Below are 15196 nucleotides of genomic sequence, written 5' to 3'. Positions count from 1 at the left end.
TTGACAATCAAATCAGAGTAGGGTAATGAAAAATAAAACCAAATCTTAAAACACTTTCCCCCCACTGCTCCCTTCTTCCTAGGCTCAACTTTACTCCCAGTTTCTCTGCCTCCTCCCTCCAAGCAACACAGGCACAGGGAATGGCAGTTGGGGTCAGTTCATCACACGTTGTTTCTGCTGCTCCTTCCTCCTCGGGGAGGACTCCTCACACTCTTCCCCCGCTCCAGTGTGCGGTCCCTCTCATGGGAGACCATCTTGCATGGACTTTTCCAATGTGAGTCCTTCCCATGGGCTACAGTTCTTCAAGAACTGCTGCAGTGCGGGTCCCTTCCCAGGGTGCAGTCCCTCAGGTACAAGACTGCTCCAACGCGGGTCCCCCACGGCGTCACGAGTCCTGCCAGCAAACCTGCTCCAGCGTGGGCTTCTGTCTTCATGGGGCCACAGGCCCTGCCTGGAGCCTGCTCCAGAGTGGGCTTCTCACAGGGTCACAGCCTCCTTCAGGCATCCATCTGCTCCAGCGTGAGGTCCTCCAGGGGCTGTAGGTGGATATCTACTCCACCATCAACCTCCATGGGCTGCAGGGGAGCAGCCTGCCTCACCATGGTCTTCACTGTGGCCTGCAGGGGAATCTCCGCTCTGGCACCTGGAACACCTCCTCCCCTTCCTTCTACACTGACCTTGGTGTCTGCAGGGTTGTTTCTCTCACATATTCTCACTCCTCTCTCCAGCTGCAGTTGTGCAGGGTATTTTTTTTCCTCTTTCTTAAACATGTTATCCTAGAGGCTGGTGGGCTCAGCCTTGGCCAGTGGCAGTTCCATCTTGGAGCCAGCTGGCACTGGCTCTGTCAGACACAGGGGAAGCTTCTAGCAACTTCTCACAGAAGCCACTCCTGCAGACCCCCACTACCAAAATGTGATTTGGGTGTCTGTTTTCTAGGTGTGTTTCTTTCTCCTGAAGTGTCTTTGTTTGGTATTCTTTAAATATTAATTACTATTTCTTTATTTTCTTACTGACTGGTTGTTTTTAATCTTGTTCAGGACTCTTTAGGCTATCATAGTCCAACTATCATGTTTCTTTGTCAATAATTTACTTAGCTCTTTCTTAAGAGACTAAAGTTCAACAGAACCTTTTAATAACTAAATGATTTGAAAAAAACAGAATCAAGGGCTGATAAAACTGAGGTAAAGTTTCTTGCAGTTCAAGATGAAAATCAGTTATCTGTGTTTTGTTGTTTACCTCAGTCTTTAGGTTTCACTCCTTCTGTTAAACAGGTAGCTACATAAAACATTTACTAACACTGCTATGGCTTGGCCCACTGTTTCCTTTTAAAATTTGAGAGTCACCACTCTGAGTTTCATTTCCTTTTTTCCTTACTACTGCAAAATCACTCTTCCACACCCTATCCCCTAATGGTAACTTGTTCAGTCTGCTTTCACATAATGTTGAGGTTATACCTGTAACCTGCTCTAATGTACTCTTGATATGTGACGTGTGGATCAGAAGAGCAAGGTTAGGGATCTAAATTATCCATGTAATCAGTGGAGCGTAGTAGCAAATAGTGCATAAATACCCTACTTTATTGGCAAGAGACCTCTGTATGCTTTGGCTTTACTCTTTTAATATAGTCTCTTTTTACCCATGTGAAATTATGCTTCAGATGTAAAAGTAGTAGACTAGTATTTTAGTGAAACCATATGTTTGGGTAAATTCTGTCTTCACCACTTCTCCCAAAAAGCTGTGGGGTTTTTTGTTTTGTTTTGGGTTTGGTTTTTTTTTTTTTGTCCCAAGCATGCCAGGAGCATGCTGTGCAAAGAATTTCTGTGAAAGTAGGTAGAGCACTTTTTTCAAGTAACTAAACAGTGATAGTACTGTCAGCTTAACTGTTTGAGAAATGTCTCGGCTTTGAACTTGTCTTTTTCTAGTTTTAGCTTGTGTTTCCAAAACCTTCATCTAGAAGGGGAAGATAACCAGCATTGCATACTCACATTCTCAGTTCCACATGTGATTTTAAGTGCCTCTGTCCTGCTTCCCTCACCAGTCTTTTTGCAAATGCTTTATTCAGTTGCTTCTCTTTTTTTTTTTTTTTTTTTATTCTGTTCTCTATTCGTTTCTGGTCTCCTCTTTTTTTTTTTTTTCCATTCCTGAATGTTGAGGTGACTTCGTAGCACTTGCTAGACCTATTGTTGTGTATATGAGGTTGATGGTGCTTTTCCCATGTGTACTATCCTGTACTTTTCTGCGTTGATGTTCATCTGCTTTCTTGAACAGTCACTGCATAATGAAGTCTCTCCCCAGTTCTTTACAACCAGGTCTTATTCTCATACTGCCAAATGGCTTAGTTTTAGCAAATTTCACTTCCTCGCTGTTCAGTTGCTGTTACAGATTGTTTTGAATTTGTTGAACAGCATAGGTGCCAGTACAGATTCAGGTGGGATCTGATTGTCTCATCCATTTCTTTTTTTCTTACCAGTTTTTTATGCATGTGAGGACTTTCATATTTCAGGACAGCTTGGCTTCCTTAAGAGTCTTTGGTGAGTAACTGTCAGGTACCTCTTGTAGATTCACGTAGACAGTATCAAGTGGATTTCCCTTGTCCATATAAAAGCTGTTAATTCCTCTTTCTGAAGAATCAGTAAGTGCAGTAGTTACTGTCTTTGTTAAAGTTTCCATTAACTTGGCTGTACAGATGCCAGTTTTGTAGTCAGTAGTTATCAGACTGCTCAGCAAACAATTTTCCTTGTAGGTGTGATACTGGCCATCTTCCTGCCTCTCTGGTACAGAGGCAGTTTTAAGCCTAAACCCCAGGGTTTAGGTGTGTTTTCCTTTTGAGTTCTTCTGTGGATGCCACCTAATCTGAGTGGTTTGTTATTGTTCATGTCTGTCTGTTGAATCATCTGCTGGTATTTTGATCTGAGACAGATCTCATGCACTGGTTGTAAGGAAGAATTCTGGCATTAGATCTTCAGAAGTTCCTCCACAATAAACATGTATACAAAAATTTACGTTGTTTTTTTCCTGCTCTGCCTTTATCTTTGGGTGCATCTTGCATGCCTGGAACGTCTGTTAGCCTGAGTGAGTGCCTGGGAGGATACCTGCTCCTAATGCCTCTAAAAAGGGCTTTATTAGTTTTCAGACTTATGCTATTTCCAATTGTTCTTCACTTTTTTTAGCTTGACTTCTTGGACTTTTGTATCTAACCTTCCAGTGTATATAATCTTTCCTATTTTCTTTATTTGGATGCTTTAGCTTTTTGAAAGATGCTGTTCTGGTCTTACTAGCATCCTTACAGCTGCTGTTTATGTTGTTTAGTCAGTGTGGATTCTTTATGGTCTTTCTGAAGTTCTTAGTAAATGCTGTGCATATGGTCTGAGCCTCTGGGAGAGTGTCTTTGAAGAGTTTGCATGCTGCCTTCAAGGATTTTTGCACTTTTTAAAAGCATCATAATTACATATAATTCACCTTCCTTTGAAATTAAATACAACCACAGTTGGTTGATTTTTTTTTTTTTTTTCCTTGCTGTCACGTAAGTGTTGGATCTTGGCACATTATGATCACTGTTCTAGAGCTCTTCAACAGTAATATTTTTGAGCACTGATCAGAACTGCTTCCCAGCTAGCATATTCCATTCCCAATACTGTCTCCAACTCTCATATGAATTAGGCAAATTTTTATGTGGGTTTTGAGCAACTTTCTGTGACTTCACCTTGTCATTATGCAAGCCACCCCCCTTCACACCTACAGTCTTGGGCTGTAAAGTTTCTGTAATGAGTTTACATGTATAATTTGGGGGTGGGCATAAAGGCATGACTGTAGAGTTTTAGCATTCTGTAGCCCTCAGTACAAATAAACTGTATCTGAGGGGGCACTTCTTACCTTGATAGTTATCTAAGAAGTTTAAAAGTGTATCTGTTAAAAATAGTAGCACTGCTTAATTTATTTGAGAAACTGTATTCTGTCAGTGTTTCTTCTATTGACATTATCTCTGTACTTTAGGCTTGATGTACATAATTTCTACAATAAGTGTTCTTTTAAGGGGTTTTATTTTTCTCCATGAAAAATTTCTTTTGATACCTGTTTTGAAGGGTTTTTTTCCCTGATGCATAAAATTGCACCTTCCATAATAGGTTGCCTTGATCATTCAGTAGAACCCCCGATAGTCTTATCTTTGGTAGCCTCTCAGGTACACATGGAAACTATAGCTGAAAGGAATGCATATTTCATTAGATTGAAATCTTTTGTATTTGGACATACAGACAATGATGATGGTGTTTTTGAAGCCATAATAATTGATAATGTTTTAATATTAAACAAGGAATTATTAAGAATTTAGTGCAAGTCCTTCATTGTTTTTCAAGCTATTCCAGGACTGAGAGGAATGAAAACAAATTCCTTTCAAGGTAAACTGCAAAACAATTATAAGGAAAAAATTGTTGCCTTTTGTATTGTTTATGATGTATAAATACTGCCTTCCCTTAAAAGGTTCCATTTTTGTTCCTGCCTATAGCTTTTTTAGAAAACCAAGGTTGTGCTTCTTGTCCAATTTTACCTAGAAAAAGAGTCATGGGCATGCTTTGTAGGCAGAGACGGCTCAGGACAGGGAACCACATACCTATTTCTGCTATTTTGTGATCTTTCAGAGAAGTGAAATTAATTCCCCTGCCAAACCCAACATGAGAATGAGGGCACTTTTTGTATTTATTACTGCCCATGGTATACTGAGCAAGCACTATGTGTGTGTCCATGTCCATTCTTCTCTGATACAACAGTGACTGTAGAGACACTGGGCAGGAGTAACTTTTCATAACTAATTTGTTTCCATGAAATGCTGTAGAGTACAGAGGAAGAAGAAAACCAATGTACTTTTAAAAGTAATCTAATGAGGGAAATACTGGAAATTCCACCAGTACTATGTGGCTGTCAGAGGCCAGCTTGCAGTGGTTTATGTGAGCAATCTCTATATATGTGCATTTGTGATTCTTGGAGAGGGGGGAAGAAAAGGGAGGAGAAATTAGGAAAAGCAAAGGGGGAAGAAATAGAGGCACAGCAAGATATTAGCTATTGTCCTCTAGAAATGGTGAGGTTCAGATTAAATCTCACCTAGGTCCTTGAAGTGTCTTTTTGCTTGTGATGACAATACATGGCTGAGGTTTTCTTGTGTGAATTGCTGCTGACTACTTTGGCCCTTCACAGAATTAATCCTTAGATAAAATTAGAAGCTGGCACCATTTTTCAGCTTATGCTATTAAAAATACATTGCATTGATCCTCTCTCCGTACTTTGGCATGCATGGGTGCAGAAAAAGAGGGGGAAGTTATTGAAACTGAGGCATTATGTGTTCTGAAGTTGGACTTCTTCCATGGTGATCAGCTGTGTAGCTCTTAAGGAGGCCTGGGAACAAAATGGACTTGGAATAGGAATTCTGCATGGCTCTGTGTAAGAGCAGCTCCACAGACATTATTTGTCCTTCAGAAATGGAAACTGTATATACATCAGTTATCTGAGAAATCCACTGACTTTCATCTGGAATTTGCATTTTCTTATTGCTGTAGTAAATTCAGAAAGTTGCAAACAGCCTCTCTGCTCATAGGGATGAAGAGCCAATTTGCAGGTGTTCTCAGCTCTGCACAATTTTGCAAAGCAAGGCAGAAGGCAGAAAAATTTGTTTATTAATTTAATCCTAATCTTCTATTGCTTTACCTAGCATGCATCTGTCTAATACAACCACATAGCTCATCTAAAGGCTTGAAAATTGAAACTCCTAGCGAGAAGGATGCCTTCGATGGCATTCCCATGAAAGTAGTTGCTTGCTACATTTGAAGGGAAGAAAGCAACTGTACATGCTATTTGATTGAAACCTTATGGTGAAACATCTAGGACCTGGATCATCAGGAGATGATCGCTGCAAAAACAGCTGTTCCCCCTCCCACTTGTGCCCAATGCTGTTTGTTACTTACCCTCTGCCAGACTTTGGCATTCCCCTAGCATAGCAACAGAATTACTTTTCTGAGCACCCTTCTTGTGATTCAGTGCAAAGTCCAAAAAAATGGTTCAAACAATTTTGTGTGGTGCCTGACTTACTGCTTAAGCAGATGAGGTTCGTTTGCGTGGCCTACAGTACCTGTTCTGCTTGAGCTGCTAACAAGCAGCTGGTGAAGGAGAGAAGTATAGTATAGAAGTTTTGTTAATAATTATCTGAACACAGTCCATTGATAAGTCATTTAATTGTTAGGCAAGACTTCTGGATCTGTCTGTGGTAGTGGAAGATGCTTTTGCATTCTGTTTCTCATTTCTACCCTTTTACCATATTGGTCTGTTGAAAGAGCAGTCATGCAGGTGTGCTTGTGGAGTTTTAAGCAAAATCAGCCAAACTGCACTAGTTGCAACACTTTAAGCCTTAGCTGGACTGATGTTATTCCTTCCACAGATAAGGAAAAACTTGCATGAACTCCTCTGCAGACAGACAAGTGTGGACAATTAAGAGTTATTTCCTGGATGAGCTGAATTCAGAACAGGCTTAAGAGTTGGTACAGGTGTAGGTCTGCACTACTGGTGTTGTACTAGTACAACTCTCCATGATATTCTGCTTTTATTTATAGTATTTTATAGTAATATAAACAGAATAATGTGATAAATAAAAACTTAAGCTACAAGTTTAAAATGAGTGTCCCTATGTTATTTTATTCCCATACATACTTTTGTTTAGTGGGGAACTAAATCAGCAAGTACCACTTGGTAAGTAATAACCTAACAGAATTTGGTTTAAGTACTAGGTTTATTTGTTTTTAAAGAGTTTCTAGTTGGAGTGATCAAATAAAAAGACAAAAGTAGAAAATATTTATTCAACCTTACTGTTATTTTTTGTAACTATGTGATAAATTATCAAATACCACAAAAATAGAATTATAGAATTGTTAAGGTTGGAAAAGACCCTTAAGATCATCGAGTCCAACAGCTAACCTATCACTGCCAAGTCCACCACTAAACCATATCCTCAAGCACCACGTCTACCCTTCTTTTAAATACCTCCAGGGATGGAGACTCAACCACCTCCCTGGACAGCCTGTTCCAGTGCCTGACAGCCCTTTCGGTGAAGAAGCTTTTCCTGATACCCAACCTAAACGTCCCCTGGCACAGCTTGAGGCCATTTCCCCTTGTCCTATCACTTCTTACTAGGGAGAAGAGACCGACCCCCACCTCGCTACAACCTCCTTTCAGGTAGTTGTAGAGAGTGATAGGGTCTCCCCTCAGCCTCCTCTTCTCCAGCTGTTGACTGAGTTATTTAACTAAGACCAGTTAATTAAACTAACATTTTAAGTAAATCTTATTTATGTAGCCCCAATTCCTGGAACTTTTCTGTTGTCCCTGCTTCGCTTTCTTCATTTTGTCTTTTTCTTTCCTGTAGGAGAATATAGCATATACCTCTGCAACGTTTTCTAGTTCCCTTCTCTTTTCACCTCCTATCTCTTTCCTTTTTTCCCCACTTTTCTTCACCTCCACCCCTGCATCTTCTGTTTCTCCTTTCTTCTGCCACTTCTTGATTCTGTCTGTGTACTGAACTTCTCTTTTCAAATTCATCTTACCAGTGTCTGTCTCTCTGCCTCACATGACCATCACTCACCCACTCAAACCAGAGCATCTGCGCAGAGTCTTGGAAGCATTCAGGTACTTAAAACCTAGAGAGCTACTGTACTGACGTGAATATAAGGCAGGAAAAAAAAATATCCATGAAGCATATATTAGAATAGTCCCTGGTCTGGCCTTGCAACCTGTTCTGCATCAGCTCTGCATGCTCCCTGACGGTGCATTGTCTGCCAGACTTCTCTCTGTTCAAGTATTATATATGAAGCTCCTTGTTACCTGGGACCGGATCCAGTCCTGCATGTGCCAGCCAGCCTGCCTGACAGATACCTGGCCTGCTGCTGGTGCTCCAGCTGCCTTTGGCCACTAGACACCATCCCTGCGGCTCTGGGAAGGGAAACACAGTATGTCCATAATTGAAACACAGTCTTTTAAAACAAAGATTAGCTGTCTTTTTAAAGTATTTCCTGTAAAAATAAATAGATAAACATCTCTATATTTTACTTAGGCTACTATGGTAAAAATTACTGGCTTCAGATTAATCAATATAAAACAAGTAGACTTTGCTCAGCATTGATTACCAATACTGTCTACAGAGTTGCTGGGAAAGGGACTGGTGTTAAAAATCCTGCCACGTAGTTCGAAGAGCTGAGCTTTTTTCCTGTTTAGTAAGTTTGAGGTTTGTACCACTCCACCGAAACAAGTTCCTATTTCATGCTTTTCCTTTTTTTGGTTTTATTTTGTATAGGTCATAAAGGATTTCTGATGCAAGCTTCCTTAACTTTTTTCTCTATAGCTTTCCACTTATAAAAACTATAAGTTGATTTCTGTTCACAAACAATGCCTTTGATGCAGCACGTAAGTTGGTTTTTATGGTAGTCATATTTTGCCATGCAAGACATGAGATAAAAACCTAAATTACTTCGTGTCATTCAGCTGGTTCCATAAAGCTTCTACTGCAAACTCCTGGAGAGATGGATCATTTCACTTCTCTGAATAAGTTATGTAATTGGAAAAGTTAATTTCATTTCAGAATTAAAAGATAATGAATGGCTAATAGTTTCTATCTATAAAATACGTGATTATTATTTAGAACAAGGCAATGCTGGTATGAATTAACAGACAATGCTAACAGACTATAAATAATTTTGTTTAGAAATTAAATGTCACTTTAACTGAAATGCAGAAGCTTGCATTTGGCAAAATGATCTGATGCCATAGCAACAGATGACTATTACAAGCAGCTTTCAGGAGTTGCCCACATTGCTTCTCCCCCACCCCAGCTTATCCATATCCATGGTGCAAAAGATGAATTCTGACCTCTGTTTTCTAACCTTCCTTGACAGAAACATACCTCCCTTCTTGCAAAGTAAGAAGCTCCAGTTCTAGATCACTTGAAAGAAAACCAAAAGTGAATCCATGTGGTGGACATGCTACTTGCTTATGTACTGTTACTGGAAGATTAGTTTTGCCTCAAACTATATTTCAGATCAGACTGGCATAATATGGGAGTGTATTTATGGATTATATTTTAATTTGAAATAATTTGCTGTATCTTTTTTTTTACATTCAACTGTAGATTGATGTAGTCAGTGAGCTTTTAACAGTTTAAATGCTGTTTAAAAAAAAACAGAAACAATAACACTAAATGTATTGAGCCAAATACAGCTGTCAAAACTGAAATAACCAGGTTGCAAATGAATGCATTTAGACAGCTGGAGAAACCAGAGTGTACTCGTGTTTGTACTTTAATTCCAACTTGAGACAAAAGTTTAGGAAACAGAATATCCGTTTTTGTTCTTAATTTGTAACCAACTGTTGCTTTATTTGCCCACTATTGAGATTTTTTTTTTTTTCTTAATATTCTTATAATCTTATGCATTGTGCTTCTTTAGTGGTACTTGCTATTATGGTATCAGAGAACAAGTATAGAAGGAAATTGTAGCAGTACAAATTCTGTTGTACCCTCCATCTGCGCTGACTACCAAATGGAAATTTGTTCCTGAGTTCTCACCTTTTTATCGTAGGTCTTGGGAGCTATTGTGGCAGTTCTAAATTAGGATTTTCATTGTTGCTAATTCTGATGTTGCTGGGTTTTGTGTTTACTGACCTTGGTCCTGTTGAGTGGCTTCAGTACTAACTCCACAGAATGTGCTACATTCAACTCCTCTCTAAAAGTATAAGAACAAAAAGCATTTAACTCTTTAATAATTCAAGGACAAATCTACTGGAACCATAAAATGTGAAATGTGTTGTGTATGTTTTAACTTGTTAATTAAAGAAGCAATAACTGGAGTCCTGAAAGAACCAACTGAAATCTAATGTTATATACTTGTGCTATGTTGTAGTCTTGTAATTTCCAGCACTACTTGCTGAATTCTTCACATACTTCTCCCCTAATGAGTCTGTAATTACCATGTGGTATAATTAGATTAATATACTCTCATTTATTGCAGCTACCCATTAGGGGAAGATTTTGTAGCTCTGCCTTTATAGTTGTCCTGTATGAATGACTACAGAATTCTGTACTACTTTCATTAAAGCGGCCTCAACTTACTTAGGTGAGGAGCAATGTCTTTATAAGTTTCTCTAGTGCTTAACTTTTTTTTTCTCTCTCTTTTTCTTCTTAGATGATGAGTACCAATGGAAGGGGCCCTTCTACTTCATCCAAGGAGCAGATCCTCAGTTTGGACTGATGAAAGCTTGGGCAGTTGGAGACACTAACAATGGGGATGATGAATGGGGAGAAGAAATCAAATTAGCAGAGCAAGCAGTGCACGCCATTAACAAACTAAACCCTAAACCCAAGTTCTTTGTGTTGTGTGGAGACCTTATCCATGGAATGCCAGGTAAGGCAATTCAATGTTTAGAATGGGGTTCGTAACTCTATTTTCTTTATATTTCAGATTGGCAACAAGGCTAATTTAATTTCCTTGACTTCATAATATTCTTTTGTAGGATTTGGTAGGCTACTGTGTTGGTGTTTGGGAAGAAAGTGTGCATTGTAGATGATTCTTGAGACTTTATTCTGATTCCTTCATCTGACTTCTTGTATCATTCATTTAAGGGGTGTTCTTTTGTTAGTTCCTTTTTTTTTCAGTGGGCCTGAGGAAACTTTTTTGGTCATAAAAGTCCTAAGAAGACACATTAAAATACTTTCTTCTAAACAGATTGCTTTGAGAAGACAAATAGGGACTCTAGCCATTGGAGAAAAACAACGCCAAGAAAAGAACAAAAAATAGCTATGGCTTTTTGAGTACCTAAAGTGGGTGAAGCTCAAAGAATTCTCTGGCTTTCTAATGCTTAGTAAATTAAACTGCTTCAATGTTTAAATTCTTAAAATACTAAAAGTCAGCAAATTCAAGTTTTAGCATTCTGTCCTGTTGCTGTGGGAATCAGAGATCAGTGTGTTTCTGTGTACAGTCAGAGGGAAGAACAGACCATCTGGGAAGGTGGATTACAAAGTTTGACAGTTGTAACTTCAAAACAAACTGGTAATATATTTTATATTTTAAGAGGATAAATACTTGTCTTGGAAGTGAATGAAAAAGTTGTTACCAGTTGATAGCTGGTCTCAAAAGCAGATCTAAGCACAGTCTTTGTTTCTTAGCCTTGATAAAGAGCATAGTTAAGGCTGGCTGCACCTCTGTAGGTGACAGCGCAACAATCCACCAAGTGAGCTTGCAAATACAGAGCCAAGTGGGCTTGATGCGATGCGATGCTCTGCACTTCACTTGCACCTGAGGTGGTGCTTCCCACCTCTTTTTTGCACAGGAAGGTATGAGCATGTTAGAGACCTTTCACTAATTCCTTCATTGTCCTGCAAAGAGGATTTTAAAACCTCAGCTGTCAAATTGACAAGTCAAATTGATTGACATTATTTATAGGCTACAGACTTTCTTTTAGCCAGAACACGATTTTAGTGATAGAGTGGGGAAGTGCAAAAACCAACAGATTTAAGATTGATAGAATCTACTGTGTAAAACCTCAGTAGCTTGATCATAATGTAAAGTCTGCCATATTGAAGTTGTTTTATTGGTTTATGTTCTTCCATTCATTTTGGAAGTACAGGTTTGACCCAGAATCATAAAATAATCTCTTCCTAAGAATCATCTGGCTTTCCCATAGCAGAGTTTTAATAAGTATTTTGATTAGGACTTTTATTTTCTGTAAGTGTTCCAAATGTTATCTTCAGTATCCCTTGTAAGAGGAAGAAAATTCAGGACAAATAATAGGTGTTCCACATCCTATTGAAAATGATCTTTCACTCACCAGTTTAATTAATCAAGTAAGCTGAGTTAATTTCATTTTACCAGGATATTTCTCAAAGGCTTATAAAACAATGCAGAGTTCTGAGTACTTTTGTCTCTATCGACTTTAAACAATGTTACTCTCTATCAACAGAAAAGCCTTAGAATAAGTGCCAACTACAGAGAGCTAGCAGTCTTTTGACTTCTACTGGGTACTGAATAGCTAGATGCAATAAATAAGTCTTGTGTGTGGCAGGTTTTATGTTTTTTTCTAGTAATGGATCTCTATAGTCATTATTATCCCTTTTACCAGTGTATGTCTCAGAATTCCTTAATATTTTAAATACGAACCTGTCGGGGTTTTGCAAAACATTATCATATATTCATTTTGCTAACAAACATGTAAAAGAAACTGAATAGATTGTACTGCTGAGATCACTTATATTGTGATATGTATGTGCTGTGCATTGTATAAATATTTGAAGCTGCCTAGTGCAATTTCCAAGAAACTGCAAGGAAGAGCAGTTCATAACTTGGTGATCTTAAGGGTCTTTTCCAGCCTAAATGATTCTATGATTACCACACTTGAGTCACCATATTTTAATTCATCGAATAATTTCTTGTTGATTGAAATTATATTCCTTATTACTTTGTAAGCCTGTGTTATCATGCAGTTATATAACATAGTTAAGGAAATTTACTACTAAAATTCTAGAATATTCAACTGGGACAACAAGTTATTTCATTACTGCCGTTTTATTTATACAAATGTCTTGGTGTACCGTGAGTTGGTAAACATATAAGTACATTTTAACAATTGTACATATAAGTACAATTTTACAGTCAGCCATTTGTCTTTCTGTCTAAACTGATGAGAGAGATAAAAGTGAATCCCTCTATGGTGCAGATACCTGTGGATTAGTGCTCTTTGACTAGTTGCCTCGAAGGGCAGGAAGATGTGTGATACCGTAAGTGCGACAGAAATGCAGAGTCAGAATAATACTTCATAGAAGACAAATCTAAATTTGTGTTTAAAAGAATTTGAAAACACTTTAGTTTAAACTGTATGAATGTGTATTTTGGAAGTGAAATGATTTTTTCCTACCCTTTCCTCTCACTCACTCAGCTTCTGGAATACAACCTTCTTCAAAACACAGAGAGTTAAAGACATTTAATGAAAAGATATTTAAAGCAAGACGACCCACATCCTGTTTTAAAAATGTCTTATCAAGATACTGATTGACAATGTCTTTGGTTTGGCTTGTTAATAGCTGTTACTGCATGAAACATTGCAAGACATTGGCATTAAGAAGCCAAGATGTTGGCCTTACGAGAACTTATTTGCTGCATATTCTATTCTCAAAATAGAAATCCTCTCATGTTAGAAATAAAAACTTTCCACATTTCTTGCAGTGAAATCTTTTGGAAAACTTGGAATTACTGCAGTCACATTCTCAAGTTTTCTGCCACATTCCTTGCTAAACTCTAGGGATTGAGGTGACTTCCTTCTCACAGAGGAATGAATTCTTAAATTTCTTCTCTTGCACGGGTATGTTTGAACTGCTCATCTATTTCTGCACCAGTTACGACTCAGATAAAAAGCAGGAGCCATTATATTCTACTGTCTTATGGTACAAGTCTTTCTCCATGAATTCCACTACTAATCTGTGCTTGAGATTTCATACGCCTTTACATAATCCATTTAAACAATCCCAACTTGAAGTGAAGACACAATGAGATAACAAGCTGTCAGCAACTGATTAAACTCTTAAAAAAATTTTAGAAAGAGTTCCATTTCAAAATTATAAGAGTAATATTGAAATTTGCCAGCACCAGCACTTCCATTGTTACAACAAAAATTTGAAATTTTAAGTCTTTCAGCAATACTACATTAATGTAAAAGAGCAAACAGAGAATCTAAGAATTTTTATAGCCAGTGACTTTCCAGATAATTTGAACATACTAATATTTGCAGAGTTGAAGATGAGTAGTAATATTTGTTTTCCTGGAGTAATTTAAGTATTTTCACTGTTCTAGCCAAGGATGTTTAGACCTACATAATGCATGTCTCTAGTAGAATGGTACTGCAATAATTTCATATTTCTCCACTGAGGAGTCTCTCTAAGAATAATTGCTGTGTCAATTCCCTTATCATGTTAGTTTAATAAAATGAAGGATTAAAAATTCATTTTTTCAGTAGGCAAAAATCAGAAATGACATGAGAAAAGACATTGATTTAGGTTTAACAATTGTGAATTTGGCTTGTACATGTATCTTAGTTAATGTCTCAAATGCCTTTTAAATCACTTGTGTATATCAGCTATATTAAAACTGAAAACATCAGCAGCATTAATGACAGTGTATCACAGCTAATATTGCAGCATGATTATTGAAGAAGCTACGACCAGCTGAAATTCAGCTTTATTTTACAATCCATTGGCCAATGTCTATCAAGTTCTTTGGATTATACTGCTTTATAATTAATGCCTGTCAATAAAAAGCGGTGGGAAAAGCTCCAGATCTTCCTCTCTTCTCTTAATATGTTTTATCATGGCGTACTAAGTGTAAGGATCATGATGACTGGTTTAAAGCATGCACTGTAGCTGTTTAGCTGAAGCAATGTGTAAGCCTTTTGCAAAGGAACTCCAAGAAATCTCAAAATTCCAGCAGCTGGAAGTGATGAACAGAATCCTGATCAGCTGGGAAGCAATCAGGCACAGCACTTGGAATCCATTACAGATGTCATTAGAGCAACGAAGTAATCAGGGCCCAGTATCTTGGTATTTAGCTGCTGATTAAAAGTAGTTTGTACTCTGAATATTATTTTCAGAAGTTTTTCTTGATTACATAATCAAGAATAGGATATCTATTCCTGGTAATGCTAATATTGTGGTACATAATCAAGAATTTTAAGCAATACCTTATAGTGCAACTGTTACTGAAGATAATTTTTATAAACTCGATACTTACATGTAGATACACCATGATAATGCAAGCCTTACTTCTGAAGACATTTGTGTGCATTAAGTTAGTGTACCATAACTTACTATGGCAAAAATGGTAATCTGCAAAATACAAAATATTGTTGATTGGATAATTGTTTCACTGCATTTTTCTAAAACTCTGGAAATTTATTTCTAAAAGTGCTTTTTCTCATATAAAGTTGGAACCTGTTGTTTTGTTTTATGGCAAATTCCCATGTTGTTCCATTAACCAATACCCTTTGAGCCTAACAATCCAGCCAGTTTTTCACCCATCTAGTTCTCTACTTAGCTAGACTGCAACATCCTCACTCCACAACCTTTTGGTGATTACAGGGAGGTGCCTCATGGTGACATTAGCCAGCTCTCTCAGTTCTCTTGGATCTC

At 37.9% G+C, this 15196-nt stretch overlaps 2 protein-coding genes across 3 annotated transcripts in view; one reads left to right on the top strand and one right to left on the bottom strand.

Moving 5' to 3' along the window:
* The window catches only part of SNX29 (sorting nexin 29), a 246919-nt gene that overhangs the window by 13062 nt on the left and 218661 nt on the right, over positions 1-15196 (bottom strand). The gene's annotated exons all lie outside the window — the stretch shown is intronic.
* The window catches only part of CPPED1 (calcineurin like phosphoesterase domain containing 1), a 53197-nt gene that overhangs the window by 1701 nt on the left and 36300 nt on the right, over positions 1-15196 (top strand). Inside the window, exon 2 of the mRNA XM_064461865.1 lies at positions 10209-10427. Coding sequence (XP_064317935.1) covers positions 10209-10427 — 219 coding nt within the window. The remainder of the gene's footprint in view (positions 1-10208; positions 10428-15196) is intronic.

Source organism: Phalacrocorax carbo, chromosome 10 (genome assembly GCF_963921805.1).
Source record: "Phalacrocorax carbo chromosome 10, bPhaCar2.1, whole genome shotgun sequence".
Classification (NCBI taxonomy): Eukaryota; Metazoa; Chordata; class Aves; order Suliformes; family Phalacrocoracidae; genus Phalacrocorax; species Phalacrocorax carbo.
The sequence above is the reverse complement of the archived record's forward strand: the minus strand, read 5'-3'. Positions and strand labels throughout refer to the sequence as shown.